Source organism: Sorex araneus, chromosome 2 (assembly GCF_027595985.1).
Source record: "Sorex araneus isolate mSorAra2 chromosome 2, mSorAra2.pri, whole genome shotgun sequence".
Lineage (NCBI taxonomy): Eukaryota > Metazoa > Chordata > Mammalia > Eulipotyphla > Soricidae > Sorex > Sorex araneus.
In genome coordinates this window covers 246,459,552-246,478,857 of record NC_073303.1, presented here as the reverse complement: position 1 = coordinate 246,478,857, position 19,306 = coordinate 246,459,552, and the positions used below count along the sequence as shown (strand labels likewise).

The window sequence follows — 19,306 nt, the reverse complement described above, 5'->3', positions numbered from 1 at the left end:
ATGATTGTTACTCAAACATGAAACCTCGTAACTGGTGATTTAATAAAAAAAAATGCACCTCATGGGAGTCCTGAACCACTGTAGAGTTGTTGTTTGAACTGAGAAACTGATATAAAAGAAATATATGTCCCTAACTTAGTCTTTTTTCTCATTCTACCTGACCTTGAGTGCTCCAGACACTGTTCCCATATTCTCATTTAAGAAGTGAGAAAGAAAGAAAATATTTTGAAACTGAAAAAGAAAAATACTGTTACAGGTTGTGTGAGAAGACACACAGTAATGTTTCTTAATCTCATCTTCATATAGACTAGCTAAGCCTTTGTTGAATATAAACTACCTCTGTTAGAGATAGTGAATGACCATATATGAAAAACAAATTTCATACTTCTTGTTCCTTTCTCAAAGATTAACTGTGCATATACCTAAGTTTGTGTTTCGGGACTATCAATTCTATTCCATTGGTTTGATCATCGGTCCTTCTTCCAGAACCACACTGTTTGGATTACTACAGTTTTATACTATAATTGAGAATGAAATAGAACTGTACCATTTTCTTTTCCTCTAAGATTGCTTTGACTATTGAGGTGGTAGTCAAAACTAAAATGTATAAATTTCCAAGGACAGAAGAAATAAGGCTCTTCAGTGTTAAACACCTTCTCAAGGATACTGTCTTTCAAATGATGTGTCACCTCAGCTTCAATCAGGTTTGAATGGAACCTTTTCCGGTGTCCTAACAAGAACCTTGTGTATAAAATACTCTAAATCTAGACTTTTCTTGTGACAAAACCATGGCAGAGATATCAGATTGTGTTCACAAATGTATTGTTCATGTCAATTTCGCTTTTTGTCAAGACAAATAGATTTACAGCAGCTGTAGCATTAACTGAAGTCACATGATATAAGACAGTCACATGGCCTTTCTTATCCATCAAAGTCTTTGCACATTCTTTAAATCTAGCCAAGGTTTATGCAGATGGAGGGGATTGTGTACTGAGGCTAAACAATATTACAAAATAGAGACAGGTAATGTAGCAAGGCTGTAGAGCAACTGTCTCGCCCTTGTGTGAGTTCCAGTGCAGCTTACATAGTATGGCTGACAACAGAGAGTTGTCCAGTTGAGTAACTCTCAACAGAGTTGTTTGATCTCATCTAAAACTGCTGATTGACTGCACTTATATGTTCATCGCGGCACTGTTTACAGTAGCCAGAATCTGGAAAAAACACGAGTGCCCGAGAACAGATGACTGGTTAAAGAAACTTTGGTACATCTATACAATGGAATACTATGCAGCTGTTAGAAAAGATGAAGTCATGAACTTTGCATATAACTGGATCAACATGGAAAGTATCATGCTAAGTGAAATGAGCCAGAAAGAGAGGGACTGGCATAGAAAAATTGCACTCATCTGTGGAATATAAAACAACAGATCAGGAGACTAATACCCAAGAATAGTGGTATATAATAACAGGAGATTGGCTCCATAGCTTGGAAGCTGGCTGGCCTCACATGCTGGGGGAAAGTCATCCCAGATAGAGAAGGGAACACCAAGTATAATGTGATTGGAGAGCCTGCTCGGGGAGGGAGATGCCTGTTGAAGGTAGACTAGAGTCTGAACACGATGGCCACTCAGTGCGCCTACTGCAAACCACAACACCCCAAAGGAGAGAGAGAGAGAGAACATATTGGAATGCCCCGCCACAGAGATGGGTTGGGGCGGGGGATGGGATCGGAGGGTGGGAGGGATACTGGGTTCATTGTTGGTGGAGAATGGACACTGGTGGAGGGATGGGCTCTCGAACATTGCATGAAGGAAAAACAAGCATGAAAAGGTATGAATCTGTAACTGTACCCTCACTGTGACTCACTACAAAAAAATATAAAAAATTAAATTAAAAAATAAAATGTATATAAAAAAATAAAACTCAACTACAAATAACTGTTAAAAAATAAATAAATAGATAAATAAATAAATAAATAAAACTGCTGATTGAAGGGTTGGAGCCATAGGACAGAGGAAAGGGCATTTGCCTTGCATGCGGCTGAGCTGAGTTCAATCCCTGACATCCCATATGGTTCCCTGGGCACCACCGAATAATTCCTGAGTGCAAATCCAGGAGTAACCCCAGAGCATCGCCAGTGTGACCCTCCCAAAACAAAATGCTGAGCTAAAAACTGGAGCCACTCACTCAAGTATATACCATTTATCAAAACACATCCAAGGAATTAATTGCCCTGCAGTTGAGTAAAATAAAGAACTGGTTGTAGTGTTCATTGATTAGAACAATAATTTACTTTGCTTGTTTGGGGGCCACACCTTGAAGTGCTCAGGATGACTCCTGGCTCTGTGCTCAAGGATCACTCCTGGCAGGCTCAGGGAACCATATGGGATGCCAGGGATCGAATGCAGGATGGCCACCTACTGCTATCCTATCTCCTCAACTCCATTTTTTTCTAAATTTCATTTAATTTTTAAAGTTGTTCAAAGTAATTCATTACATTTAATATTCAAACACCATTCCACAACCATTACACCTTCCCACCACCAGATTTTGAATGTTTCCACCCCAAATCCCAAATTGTGCCCCCCAAAGTTTGGAGTGTAGAGTATGAGAGGTCATACACTCAAGGAATTCTAAAATTTTGAATAGGGTCATACAGCAGATTCACTCATGAGTAAGGCCTATGTTGCTGTCTTCCAGGAGTTTTATTTTTGAGTCTCTGGATCATGGCCGTGGATGAGATTGTATGGTGCCAGGGACAGTTTTCTGCATGTGACTGCCAAGCTACTGGAAAACTTGGCAGATGGGGGGAGAAGGCCCATCCCTGCTTCAAGCAAGCTTGGAGATTTCAGTGACGGGTCCTGGATACCTGGGTTTTTCTGCAGGCTTCCTCATGGGTGAGGTTTGTCAGAGCCTGTGGACAGCAGCCGTGAGTATGGTGGTGGTTGAGTTCTGGAGGTTTTTGGCTGCCAGGGTTCCGCTGGGGCTGGAGGAAAACTCAACCTACCCCCGTCTGAGTTGGCCAGGTGCAGACAGCCTGGCGCAAGGACTGGACACTCTATGTTCTCTCTTCCAGGAGCTTTATTTCTGTCTTTCCTTCAACTCCATTTTTAAGGATGTTCAGAATATGTCTAATTTCTCTTGCTCATTCAACTTATATGTGTCTGTTTGGCCACAGTCCATGGCTGATAAAGAACTGCTCCTGGCTCAGTGCTCAGTGGTAAAATTTGGAGGGTGCAAGGGACCCTGTGGTGTCAGACACTGAGCCTGGTCTCCTGGTGCAAATCATGTAATTCACCGCTTTGACCGATATTTGGCCTAAGTTTTACTTTTTTCACAGAGGGGACAAATCTTGAGCACAACTTTGGTTTTGAGAATCTTTAACATATTCTCTTTATCACATGTACTTAGTCTCAGTTTTTCCTAAATTACAAAACCACAGAACGATGGAGCTAAAGACAAAGACAAAAGACTTATAAGAGACTGTCACAACCAGTAAATAATGTAAAACATGGTGAGGGCATAAGTTTAATTACTGTGTTTGTGTGCTGCTTACAACCAAACTATAGATACAGGGAGGAGAGATTATATACTTGAACCCATATTCATGTTTTCTCCCAAAGGTGTCTCTGCGCTGTGGACCCACAGAATGGAACAGGGGCCATGGAATTCCTCCTCCTGGGGCTCTCAGATGACTCAAAAGTCCAATCTGTCCTCTTCTGCCTCTTCCTGTCCATGTACCTGGTCACAATCACAGGGAACCTGCTCATCATCCTGGCCATCAGCTCCAACCCCCACCTGCACACGCCCATGTACTTCTTCCTCTCCATCCTGTCCACCGCTGACATTGGCTTTACCTCCACCACGGTGCCAAGGTGATTTGGGACATTCACACTCAGAGCAGAACCATCTCCCATGCAGGCTGCCTGGGATAGTTGTCTCTTTTTCACCTGTTTGCATGTTTGGACAGTTTACTTCTCACGGTGATGGCGTGCAATCACTTTGTGGCCATCTGTCACCCCCTGCACTACCCTGTCATCATGAACCCCTGCCTCTGTAGCTGGCTGCTCCTGGCATCTGCTTTTATCAGCCTGCTGGACTCTCAGGCACATTGCCTGATGGTGTCACAGCTCACCTTTTGTAGCCACGTGGAAATTCCTCATTTCTTCTGTGACCCCCCTAAACTTCTCAGGCTGTCCTTTGGGGACACATCCACTGATATGCTATGAATGTATTTTTTTCAGTGCGATCTTTGGCGGGGCGCCAGTCTCAGGGGTCCTGTACTCTTTTTTTTTCTTTTTGGGGTCACACCCAGCGTTGCACAGGGGTTACTCCTGGCTCTGCACTCAGGAATTACTCCTGGCGGTGCTCAGGGGACCATATGGGATGCTGGGAATCGAACTCGGTCGGCCACGTGCAAAGCAAACACCCTATCCACTATGATATCGCTCCAGCCCTGGGATCCTGTACTCTTATCCCAGAATTGTGTCCTCTGTTTTGAGAGTCTCATCCACAGGTGGAAGGTCCAAAGCCTTCTCCACCTGTGGCTCTCACCTGTCTGTTTTTTGCTTGTATTATGGGACAGGCATTGGGGTGTACCTCAGCTCAGTTGTCTCCCAATCCCCCAGGAAGAGGGCAGTGTCTTCACTGGTGTATACAATTGTCCCATGTTGAACCCCTTCATCTACAGCCTGAGAAACAAGGACATCAAGAGGGCCTTCCAGAAGCTCCTCGGTAGAAGACCCTAATCTTAGTGGTTGTGTTTCTCTTTTTGATCACAGGATTAATTACAGTTAGTGTAAAACAAACCATTTCAGGGGATGGAGCAATAGCACAGCGGGTAGGGCCTTTGCCTTGCACGTGGCCGACCCGGGTTTGATTCCCAGCATCCCATATGATCCCCTTAGTGCCCCCAGGAGAAATTCCTGAGTTGAGTGCAGAGCCAGGAGTAACCCCTGGCATAGCCAGATGTGACCCAAAAAGCAAAAATAAATGAATAAATAAATATAAATAAATAAATAAAAAGCCCCCCTACTGAAAGCAAGAAAATAATTTCACACTGTACTTTTGATAAAGGATTGATATCCAAGATCTATAAAGCTCACTAAAGTTGCCAACAAAAATCCAATGACTCCATCTATAAATAGGGTGAGGATATTTACAGACAATTCCCAAAGAAGACATAAGGATTGTCAACAGGCATAGGAAAAAGTGCTCATCATCACTCATAATTAGAAAAATGCCAATTAAAACAATAAAGACAAACCTTCTCACAATTGTGAGAATCGCACATATCAAAAAACCTAGAAACAGCCAGCGTCCATGGGGTTGTGGTGAGAGAGGAACCCTGATCCACTGTTGGTGAGGATGATGAATGGTTCAACCTCCATGGAAAACAATATGGATATTTCTCAAAAAAAAAAGAATATAACTCTCATATGATCCAGCAATACCACTAGTTGGGTTCTATCCCCAAAACAGAAAAGCATTAACCTGAAAGGATATGTGTACACATAGGTTCAGGGCCACTTAATACAATAGCTAAAATACTGGAACAACCCAAATACCTAACTACAGATGAATGAATATAGAAGTTGTGGTATGTCTACACAATGGAATACTATGCATGTCTGAGAAAGATCAAACTAAAGCAATTTGGAGCACCATGGATAAAACTAGATTATATCATGTTGAGTGTCAGTCAAACGAAAGGGACAGATAATGTCATATGTGGGACTTAAAGAACACAGAGACATAGGACCCAGAGTCAACATAATGGGGAACTGATCTACACAATTGAGTTGCAGGTGAGAGAGGAAGAGGGGTTAGGGTCCTTGCAGGAGGGAGATGGGTGTGGTGTTGGAATTGTGCCCATGAGAAACCATTATTAATAGTATTATAAACCAAAACAATTAAATTTTAAAATAATCTCCCTTAGTGCTTCTTGTAAAACTGATTTCAAGGCTGTGAATTCCCTAAGCTTGAAACTCTGTATCATTTCTTCAAATCTGAATCAAATCTGACTGATAATCAAACTGAATTGGGTTTTGTTTTGTTGGGTTTTTTTTTTTTTTTGCTTTTTGGGTCACACCCGGCGATGAACAGGGGTTACTCCTGACTCTACACTCAGAAATTACTCCTGGCGGTACTCAGGAGACTATAGGGGATGCCAGGGATCGAACCCAGATTGGTCGCATGCAAGGCAAACACCCTACCCGCTGTCCTATCGCTCCAGCCCCTGGATGGAGTATTCTTGATGATGTTTTTATTTTACTGAGTTGCTGTTCTGTATTCCTCCATTATAAATAATTATACATATCTAGTTACCAACTGTTTTTATGTCACATCTTTTTTCATGTGCCTTTACTCTGATCAAATACACTGAGGCAGATTGTGTAAAGAGGGTGCAAGGTAATATTTCTTAATCTTATCTTCATATAGAAAAGTTAATAGCATTTGCTGAAAAGTAACTACCTCTGGTAGAGGTAGTGAAAGACTTCATATGAAAAACAAATTTCAGGGGTCATAGAGATAGAGCAGTGGGGAGAGAGCTTGCCCTGCACTCAGCCAACCCACGTTTGATCCCCGGCACCCCAAAGGGTCCCATGAACCCTATCAGGACTAATTATTGAGCTCAGAGGTAGGAATAAACCCTGAGTATGGCCAAAAAAGCAAAGAAATTTCATACTATTTGCCCCTTTCTCAAAGGTGAACCATCCATATACCTGAGGGTCTATTTCTAGACCCTCCGTTCTATTCCATTGGTGTTAGAGTTGGTTCTGATTCCAGTGCCACACTGTTTTGATTGCTACAGCTTTATTTTTTTGAATTTCTCATAATAAAAAAATGTACTGGTGAGATTTCCCAAGGAAGAAGGTCACATTCCTCCTAATTATCTTCAATACACCCACCCTTATCTATTCCTATTAGGAGATCCTCGGAGATAGGAATAATAAAAAATGAACACACTCAATAATTAGTTCTGTGTATTGATCCCTGAGGGCCATTGTGGAATAATAAGACGTGAGAACTCAAATTTTTCTGAGTTTTTTTTTTTCAGTTAGGGTTTATACCTGTGCATTCTCTTTTAGAACCACTACCTGTGCAAGGGGACTCATGCCTGACTTCGCTTTCCTCCCCGCCCCGAGCACGGAGTCTCAGCTCCAATCACTTACGAGGGAGGAGAGAGCCGGGGGCCCCAGCTCCAAGCATGAGCCAGCAGAGACCCAGCAGAGACCAGTGAGTGGTGAGGGGGTGGGTGGAGGAGGTCGGTCCTGACTCTTGTCTCCTCACCTGGACAAGTGGGACAACGAGACAGACATGGGGGTCACTGTGTGCATCGCTTTCATGCAGACACACAGGATCTCATATTTGCTTTTCCTCTTGAGGGTTTCGGATCTCTCGTGAAGAATCTTTCTCTCCCCACCAGCATTTCTAGCTTTCATTGACTGATGTACTAAATGTGAATCTCCCCGACCTGCCAGATTGTTCATGGGTTTAAATATCATTGAAGTGAGAAAGAAAGTAACACTTAAAATTTTAAGGTAGGGCTGGAGCAATAGCCCAGAGGGCAGGACAATTTCCTTCTACACAGCTGACCCAGGTGCAATCCCTAGGTGCAACCCCTCTATGGTCCCTCAAGTCCACCAGGAGTGATCTCTGAGTACAGAGACGGGAGTAAGCCCTTAGTACCACTGGGTATGGCCCCAAAGCTAAATAACAAAAAATTAAATTACAAATATTCTGTTGGTTTCCTTGCAGTGATCTTTGCCAAATCTGTTGTGTGGCTTTATATTTTTGCTGTGCATATCATTTTTTTAATATTTTATTTTATTTTAATAAAGTTGTTTACAATAAGTTTTACATTCAACGTTCCAACACCAATCCCACCACCTACCTTCCCACTACCATTATTTCTAATTTTACCACCACCACCCAAGCCTGCCCCAATACCAGTCCCTAAATTTATTTTGTATTGCTTGATAGGAATAATTTGCTAAAAATGTTCAAAAAGGTTTCCTTAAGAGAAAGTATGTGAAGATTATTGTATCTCACCCTGGAGCCATTCAGCCCTTGTATAAGAGATCACTAACACATTATTACAGATTGAGCCTTGTGTGCTAATATTTTTGTAACTGAGATTGGTTGCCTTCTACTTTACATCCCAACCAATGTGGTGTGCTACTCCTGGTATATCAGTGATAAAGAATATGAGCTGTCGCTCCAGGAATTCTAAGATTTTAAATAAGGTGATACAACTGGAATTAAATTTTTGACTGGATGGTGACTTTGGTGTCTGGGGCATCTCTGCGGCTTGTTGATCTCTTTTGAGATACTTTTGTGAGTCTCTGGATCAGGGCCAGTTAATGAGCTTAGTTAAAACACCATAGGCAGTTTGTAGACATAACTGCCAGGCTTCCGGAAGTACAGGGGGTTCGGGGGAGGTCACCCATCTCTGACTCCATGACAGACTAGATTTTTCAGTCACAAAACCCACGTAACTGAATTTTTCAGCAGATTCATCCATGGACGAGGCTCATCCCGAGTCTGTGGAGATCGGCCATGAGCATGGCAGCAGTTGGGTGCTGAAGGTTTTTGGCTGCCAGGCTTTGCTTGGGCGGGTTGGGGGGACTCACCCCTTCCGGGGTGCCCCAGATATGAGATTCAACCTGGCGGGGGTCTGGAGGCATCTCTGCAGCTTGTTGATCTCTTCCGAGATTTTTGTGTGTGAGTCTCCACGGTATCATTTTTAATTTGAGCCATTTCCCAGATGGAAAAAGTAAGCCAGTTTTTTTTTTTTTTTTTGGATGTGCTAACAATGGTTTTTAGGAGTGTTGTGTTTTGGGGCTGGAGTGATAGCACAGCGAGTAGGGCGTTTGCCTTGCTAACAATGGTTTTTAGGAGTGTTGTGTTTTGGGACTGGAGTGATAGCACAGCGGGTAGGGCATTTGCCTTGCACGCGGCTGACCTAGGTTGGATTCCCAGCATCTCATATGGTCCCCCGAGCACCGCCAGGAATAATTCCTGAGTGCAGAGCCAGGAGTAACCCCTGTGTGTTGTGTGAACGTTCGTGCGGTTGGAGGCGCTGAGATAAGGAACGCGGAAGAAATGTCTTGATTGGAGGACTAAGGCTCTCTCTGGCTCTTAGCAAAGGTAGAGGGCCTCGCGGACCTCCTTTTATTGATCATGGTAGCTCTAAAGGGCGCAATATAGGGACGTCACCAAAGGCATCACAAGATGTTACAGGAAGAACATTGAGGCATCATTATTTCCTTGTATCTGCAGGCCAGTAATCTAGGCCTCAGGAAAGAAGATGCAAAACCAAAACTGAAACCTTCCTTGGGCTAAAAGCACTTGGATTTACATCCCAAAGACAAGGCTGGGCTGCCACAGGAAATCTACATCTACATGTCAATTACAAACTAGGCAGCACCTGAAATCTACATCCCAAAGACTAGGCTGGGCCAGAGCCTACAATTTACAATATCAAAGGTCAGGCCTGGCTAACACCATCTGCATGTCAAAGACCAGCCAGGCTTCTGTGAGAGAAGGAAAACTGCTCTTTTCAGTATACTGAAATTATTTTTCTGAAGGCAGCTTGAAGGGGGAAAATGTTCAGCTTCATCCAAACCAGTCAGGACACACGAGAAATCTCGCCCGTTTTCATGGGTCCCTATGTTCCTGTCCATAGTACAGTACAGTATACATGGGCTCGCCCTGATGGCTCAGTCCAGCCCCAACACCTGTGCATCACCGGGTGTGACCCAAAAAGAAAAAAAAAGTGTTGTGTTTCTGTGTGTCAGTGATGCCTGTTATCACAGCAACATTCTCTCCTGTTCCTGTATTTTAAATGATTAGGTGAAGTCAGGTTGGAACCTGAACTTTGTGTGCCTCCAAATCCACCCTCCCAAATCCCCAGGTCTACTGCTCTCAGGAAAACAACCGTCTGGCTTCTCTTGCTGATTCCCCTATGCCTACATGGTTGTAGACATAGTATGGGAAACTAAAACAAAATAATTTTTAAAAACTCTATAGAAGGGGCTTGAGCGATAACACAATGGGTAGGGTGTCTGCCATGCACATGGCTGATCCAGGTTCGATCCCAGCACCCCATGTGATCCCTGAGCACTGCCAGGAGTAATTCCTGAGTGCATGAGCCAGGAGTAACCCCTGTGCATTGCTGGGCGTGACGCAAAAGGCAAAAAAAAAAAAAACCCCCCAAAAAAAAAAAAAGACTATAGAATACTGATGAGATTTCCTAAGAACACCTTAGGTAACCTACCTTCCACATCCTGTAGGATCTTGTGCTTGTAATTTTCTTTATTTCCAGCTCATTTATGACTCAATTCATACATTAAAATATTATCATTCCACCTCAAGCCAGGATGCCATTATCCCTAAGAGAAGTCTGTAGAAAATCCAAATTTGCCAGCAGTTGTTGATAACATGGGACCCTGCTGTTTGGAATTGTCATCTGAATGTGGATTAGCTGCAGACCCTGGGGAGAAGGGTGTCTTCATTTGGGGAGCTGACTGCAGGCAGAGAGCACTGGGACTGAGTTCAATGGCAGGAAAGTAAGCAGAGTGATGTGATATCGATTTTTTTTCAAAGAAAAGTTTATAAATGGGCTGGCAAGAAATATGAGAAGCCTCCTGAGTAAATCCTGAGGAAACTCAGTGGTGATTTACAAGATAGGTTTATCCTAACAATACCGGAGATGCAATAATTTCCAGGGTCTCTGCATTTTTTTATGCCCACTATTGGGTTCTTGGGAGCTGTGAATGCTGTTGCAGGGGGAATTTAGCATATCAAAATGCCAAGACAAAGGAAAGGGACAGATGCAAAATTATCTCTCATCTTCATCCCTCTAGGAGAGCCTGGCAAGCTGCCGAGAGTATCTCGCCCACACGGCAGAGCCTGGCAAGCTATCCGTCGCATATTCGATATGCTAAAAACAGTAACAAGTCTCACAATGGAGACGTTACTGGTGCCCACTCGAGTAAATCGATGAGCAACAGGATGACAGTGATACAGTGAATTAAGTTTATTTATTTATTTATTTATTTATTTTTGCTTTTTGGGTCACACCCGGCGATGCACAGGGGTTACTCCTGGCTCATGCACTCAGGAATCACTCCTGGTGGTGCTCAGGGGACCCTATGGGATGCTGGGAATTGAACCCTGGTCGGTCGGTCGCATGCAAGGCAAACGTCCTACCCGCTGTGCTATCGCTCCAGCCCTGGGGAACAGTTTTTCCCACCGTGCCCTGACACATTGCGCACCAGGTCTGGGCAGACGTGGGACGAAGGATGACAGGCATGCGGAGAAACACCCTCTGGGAGCTGCTGCTGACTGTTCACTTTATTGCCAAATACGCGCATATTTTATAGAGGGTCTCGGCTTACAAGAAGGCACAATCACATAAAGCTTAGCATTATTGGTTTATCAGCTCGCTTTGCCCTGGCCTAGTCCCAATCAAGGCTATATGCTGTGGTTTGCTAAGTGTGCGTGACAGTTTCTGTGGCTTGGGCGCGTGTGACTAGAAGGGTGAGTGAGGCTCAAGGCCCAACACCAGCTGTGGACACCCTGTTCTTGCCAATTTTGCCCAGATACTCTCTCTTGAAAGGCTTTGCTTCCGGGCCGCTTTGCAAGGTCAGCTGTCATCTGCTCCAGTGCCCGTCACGGTGCTCCACAAGAAACCAGCCAATAACCCAGTGAGCCTACACCACTCAGCATATGCTCTTTTTTTTTCTTTTTTTGGGTGGGAGAGTGGTCACATCCAGCGATGCTCAGGGGTTACTCCTGGATCTCAGGAATTTCTGGCACTCAGGAATTTCTCCTGGAGGTGCTCTGGGGACCCTATGGGATGCTGGGAATCGAACCCAGGTCGGCTGCATACACGGTAAACGCCCTCCCCGCTGTGCTATCACTTCAGCCCCCCATGGGAGTAATTTTTTAAAAGAGAACCTGTGTGTGCCATATTGCTTTTGTTTACAGAGTAAGCAACTATCCTAACCTTGAATTTCGAAAATCTGTAAATGTCTTTGTTCCCAGCGTTTCTTTAGTTCAGTGTTTCTAAGCTGAAGAACAGGTATGTGAAAAATATGATGGAAGAGTTCTGAGAAGAATGTTTGTCACCACCAAGAAACAGAAATAAAATCGGGGGTTGGAGAGAGAGACAGCACGTGGTCAACCCATATTTGATCTCTGGCACCCCATCTGTGCCTGTCAGGAGAAAGTCCTGAGCACCACTGGGTGTTGGGGGTGGGAGGGAAGGAAGAAAACACCAAAAAAAAAAATCATACACTAGAATTACAAATTAATTGCTGTATTTATAAATTTTTTATTTTTTTTATAAATTTTTTAAATCCAAACTATAGACACAGCGACAAGTGTGTGCACAGCTGTACCCACTCTCATTTATTTTTCAAAAGTTGTCTCTGCTCCGTGGATTCTCACAATGGAACAGGGGCCATGGAGTTCCTTCTTCTGGGACTCTCAGATGACCCACAAGTCCAGCCTCTTCTCTTCTTCCTCTTCCTGTCCATGTACCTGGTCGGCATCACGGGGAACTTGCTCATCGTCCTGGTCGTCAGCTCCGACCCCCACCTGCACACGCCCATGTACTTCTTCCTCTCCATCCTGTCCGTGAGTGACATTGCTCTTACGTCCAGCACCATCCCAAAGATGGTTTGGAATATTCACACTCAGAGCAGGACCATCTCTCATGCGTGCTGTCTGCTGCAGGTGAGTCTGTTTAACTTTTTTGCGTGTTTGGACAGTGTCATTCTAGCTGTGATGGCATACGATCGCTTTGCCGCTATTTGCCACCCCCTGCACTACCCCGTCATCATGAACCCCCGCGTCTGCGGTATTCTGGTGCTGGTGTCAATTTGCATCAGCCTCTTGAACTCCCAGGTGCATTTCTTGATGATACTGCTGCATACCTTTTGCCCCGGTGTGGAAATCCCTCACTTTTTCTGCGACCCCCCTCAACTCCTCAGACTTGCCTGCGAGGACACCTCCACTGATAACTTATTGATGTACTTTATTATTGCTCTTCTTGGTGGTATCCCAATATCAGGGATTTTTTACTCATACACTAAAATTGTTTGTTCCATCTTGAAAGTTTCATCTCCGGATGGGAGGTCTAAAGCCTTCTCCACCTGTGGCTCTCACCTATCTGTTGTTTGCCTATTTTATGGAACGGGTTTTGGGGTGTACCTGGGCTCAGTTGTCTTTCAATCTCTCAGGAAGGGGGCAGTGACCTCAGTGATGTACACAACAGTTGTCCCCATGCTAAACCCCTTCATCTACAGCCTGAGAAACAAGGACATCAAGAGGGCCTTCCAGAATATTCTTCATAGAGCAACCTGAACATTATACTGGTATCATTATTTTTATCCTAGGATTAGAATTGATTGCTAGCTCAATCTTCGGGAATAGGCAAACGTGGGGCTGGAGCAATAGCACAGAGGGTGGGGCATTTGCCTTGCACGCGGCTGACCCGGGTTCAATTTCCAGCACCCCATATGGTCCCCTGAGCACTGCCAGGAGTAATTCCTGAGTGCATAGCCAGGAGTAGCTCCCTGTGCATCTCTGGATATGACCCAAAAAGCAAAAAAAAAAAGAAAAGAAAAAGAAAAGTAGGCAAATGTGACTTTTTGGTGATAGATTTTGTAACTCCAGGCTTTCCAAGCTCTTGTCTGTCTGAGAGTTGAAAAATTGTTTATTGTGGCTCTATTCTATTCTACTCTATTCTATTCTATTCTCCCTCGAAAAGTCTGTATTTGTCCCCCATCACTCAGATGTTATTAAGAAATAGAGAAATAGTATGTATATTGTCGTCATATCCATTTTCATGAAACTTTGGCTTTCATTCGATCAAGTGGTTTGTGTATCAGGATACAGGTTACTGTTCCTCAATATTCTGTTCTTATAAAAATCTTCATGGTTATCTTGGGGGTTGTACCCAGAAATTCTGGGAGGCACCTGCGCAGTGCCTTGCTGGCAGTAGTCAATGACCGTGTGGTACCTGGGAAAAATCCCGGGGTTCTTGTGTGTAAAGCATGAGAAAGCTCCGGCTCTTTGAGCATCTCCACAGACCACCATATTTTCTTTGTAAGAATATGTGACATTGGGGCTGGAGAGATAGTACAGCAGCTAAGGCACTTGCCTTGCATGCAGCTAACCTGGATTTGATCCCCAGCACCCCATATGGTACCTGGAGCACTTCCAGGAGTCATCCCTGAGCACAGAGCTAGAAATAAGCCCTGAGCACTTGTGGGTATGGCAACAAAGAAAACACAACATTGAAGACTTTTAAGATTTGCATCTGAAGTTACGTGGTTCCCAATTTATCACCCAAGAACTTGGAAGGAATGAAAGAAAATAGTGGTTCTACCATAAGATCGTTTGTTCACCTCAATGTGCCTTGTAAATAATGAGTATACTAAACAGAGGAAATATCTTGTAAAAGGGCATCCCATTTGGAGAAGAAATTCCGTTGTCTTACAGAATTTCCAAGCTATATGTCTAATAATTAAGGATTGTGTCAGCTACAAGACTCCTGCTACTGGGACACTGGTACATGCCTCAGACCTGCTAGACCAAGGTACTCTAGCAGCTACAGAACACTGGAGTCACATAGTCCCTGCTGTGACCCAGGTCTATACAGCTCAGTCACATGCACTAGTTTGACCTTACAAACATTTAATTCTCAAGAAGAGGGGCAATAGCACAGCGAGGAGGGCTCTGGCTTTGCACACGGCCAACCAGGGGTCCATCCTTGGCATCCCATAGGATCCCCCGAGCACCACCAAGAGTAATTTCTGAGTTCCAAGCCAGGAGTAACCCCTGAGCATCACTAGATGTGACCCAAAAAGAAAATAAAAAACACAAATCCTTTTTTTTCTTTTTTATTAATTTATTCTTTTATTGAATCACCATGTGGAAAGTTACAAAGCTTTCAGGTTTAAGTCTCAGTTATACAATGCTCGAACACCCATCCCTTCACCAGTGCACATAATCCACCACCAAGAATCACAGTATACCTTCCCCCCCACCTCCCCAGTCCCCCACCCCGCCTGTGTAACTGATACATTTCACTTTACTTTCACTTTACTTTGATTACATTCAATATTTCAACAAAAAAAAACTCACTATTATTATTTGGAGTTTCTACCCCCTAAAGTCGGACCTGCTGAAAAGGAAGCATTTGATAATTTGTTTTCCATTGCTGAGAATGAAGAGATATGAGGTCAAGTGGCCGCACTAGCAGCTGCACGGTTTTGGGTTTCTGTATTTTAGTATTTTAGTAACTAATTCAAGAGAAATATCTGCCAGAAATTGCATCATTGTAAGCTTGTACCTCTCAGCTACTTTATATTCCACATATGAGTGCATTCTTTCTATGTCTGTCTCTTTCGTTCTGACTCATTTCACTCAACATGACACTCTCCATGTTGATCCACTTATATGCAAATTTCATGACTTCATGTTTTCTGACAGCTACCTAGTATTCCATTGTGTAGATATACCAGAGTTTCTTTAACCAGTCACCTGTTTTTGGGCATTCTGGTTTTTTCCAGGTTGTGGCTATTGTAAACAGTGCTGCAATAAACATACAAATGCAGATGTCATCTCTACTATGCCTTTTTGCCTCTCCGGGGTATATTCCCAGGAGTGGTATTGCTGGGTCAAATGGGAGCTCAATTTCTAATTTTTTGAGAATTGCCCATATGTTTTCCAAAAGGGCTGAGCCAGTCAGCATTCCCACCAGCAGTGGAGTTCCTTTCTCCCCACATCCACGCCAACACCAAAAAACAAAAATTCTTAAGAGGAATCCATAGCTAGTCGAGTTACAGACACCAGATGGTTACTCGGGCCTGCTGGAACTCAGAGCTCCGTCCTTAGATCTCATGACAGAACAATAAAAATGAAAAAATAAGAAATTCAACTGTAGCAACCAGAGGTGACAGAAGAGAAGGAATGTCCTGAAATCTATTAGAACTTTCTATACTGCCAGAGAATTACTTCACAGCAACAATCCACATGATGTTCACTGAACTGCAGAAGCCACTGGGAGAGAATTAACAAATTCAAAGAACGCTTGATGAAAAAAGAGAGAGTTTATGGAAATAGAAGGATTTAATTCAAACAGTAGCATAACTCAGCAGCAGAATGGAAAGAACTAGAAATCTAATGAGTCACCTTATATATAAGGCACACAATATTATCTGTTAGAATGTTAGTATATAGGCTATTTTAAATTAAGAAAAATTAAGATATATATTTGACAATTTTCACTTTATTGGGAAAACAGCAAAAAGTCATTGAGGAAAGGGAGAGAAACTCAAGTAAATCAGATCAGAAAAAAAGAGGGAAGAAATTACAGCAGAAATCTTATAAATCATAAAGATTTTAACAGTTTGCTTCGAACAACCTTATGCCACTAAGCTAGAGAATCTAAAAAATACTGATAAAATATTATATATTAGAATCATACATACAACCTCTCAAGAACAAATCAGAAAGTAGGAAGCCTTAAAAGACTAATTTCAAGTAAGAACTCTGAAACAGTAATTTAAAATGTTTTCAACAACAAACACTCAAATCCAGATGGTTTCACTAGTGAGTTCTATATAAAACACTCAAAGATTTATTGTTTTGGAACTGGAACGATGGTTTAGCGAGTAAGGGGTTTGCCTTACATGCAGCTGACCCAGGTTCGATTCCCAGCATCCCATATGGTCCCTCGAGCCCCACCAGGAGTAATTCCTGAGGGCAGAGAGAGAGTAATCCCTGAGCATCACTAGGTGTGACCAAAACAAAAAACAAAACAAAATAGAAGAATTACTGTCTTAATCCTCAAGCTCTTCCAAATATTAGTGAAACAAAGCTATTTCTCAAGAACTTCTATGAAACCAACATTACTCTAATATGAACACAGGTGTCAAAAATCAGATGGGCCGGACATGTAATGCGATTTAGAGATGACCACTGGACTAGAGCTGTTACCGACTGGATTCCACGGGACGTCAAAAGAATGCGTGGCCGCCCACCTACGAGATTATCAGACTTCTTTGTCAAGACCCTGAATGAATGGTTTGAGGTTCTTCATTTTCCTCTAGAGTAACCTCTACAAATCTTAGTGAGTAAAACTCAACAACATATTTAAAAGAAGACACGTGGTTATTCATTAGGATTCATCCCAGTGATGTGAGGATAGTTTGATCATTTGTATCATTGTCATCCCGTTGTTCGTCGATTTGTTCGAGTGGGCACCAGTAACATCTCCATTTGTCCCTGTCGCGTGCTAGTGTAGCCCAATGGCATCTACTCGCTCCAGGAAAATTAAGAACCTCAAACCATTCATTCAGGGTCTTGACAAAGAAGTCTGATCATCTAGTAGGTGGGCGGCCACGCATTCTTTTGACGTCCCGTGGAATCCAGTCGGTAACAGCTCTAGTCCAGTGGTCATCTCTAAATCGCATTACATGTCCGGCCCATCTGATTTTTAACACCTTGGCAAACGAGACAGCATCCCTGATTCTTGATTGTTGACAGAGGTTGGAACTCCAGATTTCTTCTCTCACTTGAGTGAAACGTGATACTCCAAGCATAGCTCTTTCGATACCGAATAGCGTTCTCATTCTGTTTTCGTAGGGCCCAGGTCTCTGAGGCATAAAGGATAGTTTGATAGACACCGATAAATTAATGTAACATGCCATACCAACAAAGTAAGACTAAAAGTCATAACATAGTGTAGGCTAAAGACAATTCAAGTCAATGTCAGTATTTACCTACAGGCCAGTTATTCCTTAGGGAAAATTTGTGAAGAGCTTCACACAGTTACAGGTTATAAGTTAATCTAAGAAATGTCTCTCTATCATGCTAAGAGTGAAGTGAGTCAGAAAGAGAGAGACAGACATAGAATGACTGCACTCATTTGTGGAATATAAAATAACATAATATGAGACTAATACCCAAGGACAATAGGCACAAAGGCCAGGAAGATTGCCCCATAGTTGGAAGCCTGACTCATGACCTGGGGGATAAGGCACCTGGATAGAGAAGGAATCACTAAGCCAATGATGGTTGGAGGAATCGCTCAGGATGGGAGATGTGTTCCAAAAGTAGATAAAGGACAAAATGTGATAGTCTCTCTGTATCTATACTGCAAAACATAATGCCCAAAAGTAGAGAGAGAGTATGGGAGAAATTGTCTGCCACAAAGGAAGGTGGATGGGGGCAGGGGGTGGAAGGGGGGAATACTTGAGACATTGGTGGTAGAAAATGTGCACTGGTGGAGGGATGGGTGTCCAATCATTGTATGACTGGAACTCAAACATGAAAGCTTTGTAACTATGTGTCACAGTGATTCAATAAAAATAAAAAATAAACCCTCCTTTGCGGCCCCGCGCAAGATCGACCCCGGAGGCAACTGAACCACTTTGGACACGAGCGGCGCCCCCAAAATGCCTCCAAACTGTGTGCTGGGAGCTTCTGGCCCAGGCGCTGCCGGCAGGGTATGCTCTTTTCTCTCTCAACTCTTTCTTTTTGAATGCAGCGAGGCTATAGCCGGTTTTTAGACTCTACAGGAAGCCCAGGATAGCCGATGGGCGGGACTCCCGGATCCGCCCTGTGCCGGCCGACATTTAAGCACAGAGCCATGTGGGGATGCTCCTTTGCGGCCCCGCGTGAGATCGACCCCCGAGGCAACTGAACCACTTTGGACACGAGCGGCGCCCCCAAAATGCCTCCAAACTGTGTGCTCGGAGCTTCTGGCCCAGGCGCTGCAAGCGAGTGATGCAATTACCAAAAGAATTTTCCTTGGACTTCATATAGAAATCCAAAACCGCGCGGCTGCGATTGTCAGCAACATGTAAATGTTCCTTTTTGGCAGGGCTTAACGTGGGGGGAAACTCCAAACAATAGCACTAAGTTTTTTGTTAAAGGGTAAAAGATTGTAGCGATAGAATTTTAGGCAGAATTTTCTCTGGACTTTATATAGAAACCCAAAACCGCGCGGCCGCAGCAGCCTAATGTCATCTAATCATCAGCAATATGAAATGGTTCCTTTGTAATGGGTTGGACTTTGGGGGGACCATAATAGGGTTAAAGTTTGTAGCGACATGTAATTTCTGGCTGTACTTTCCCTGGACTTTATACAGAAATGCAAAGCCAAGAGGCTGCTGCCATGGCCGCGCAACCTATTGTCATTTAATCATCACCAATATGAAATGGTTCCCTTTTAAAGGGTCGGACATTGGTGGGAAATCCTAACAAGAATAGTAAGTCTTTT

At 43.4% G+C, this 19,306-nt stretch overlaps 1 protein-coding gene and 1 pseudogene across 1 annotated transcript; both read left to right on the top strand.

The window, feature by feature from the left end:
* Window positions 1-3,642: 3,642 nt before the first annotated feature.
* LOC101546655 (olfactory receptor 18-like) lies at window positions 3,643-4,748 on the top strand (annotated as a pseudogene).
* A 7,726-nt stretch (window positions 4,749-12,474) lies between these two features.
* On the top strand, window positions 12,475-13,377 carry LOC101546394 (olfactory receptor 18-like). The gene has a single exon (XM_012934151.2). The coding sequence runs from the start codon at window positions 12,475-12,477 to the stop codon at window positions 13,375-13,377; it is 903 nt and encodes a 300-aa protein (XP_012789605.2).
* Window positions 13,378-19,306: the final 5,929 nt, after the last annotated feature.

Excerpts from the sequence above, each read along its gene's own strand:
- LOC101546394 (XM_012934151.2), top strand. The coding sequence starts at position 12,475 with ATGGAGTTCCTTCTTCTGGGACTCTCAGATGACCCACAAGTCCAGCCT.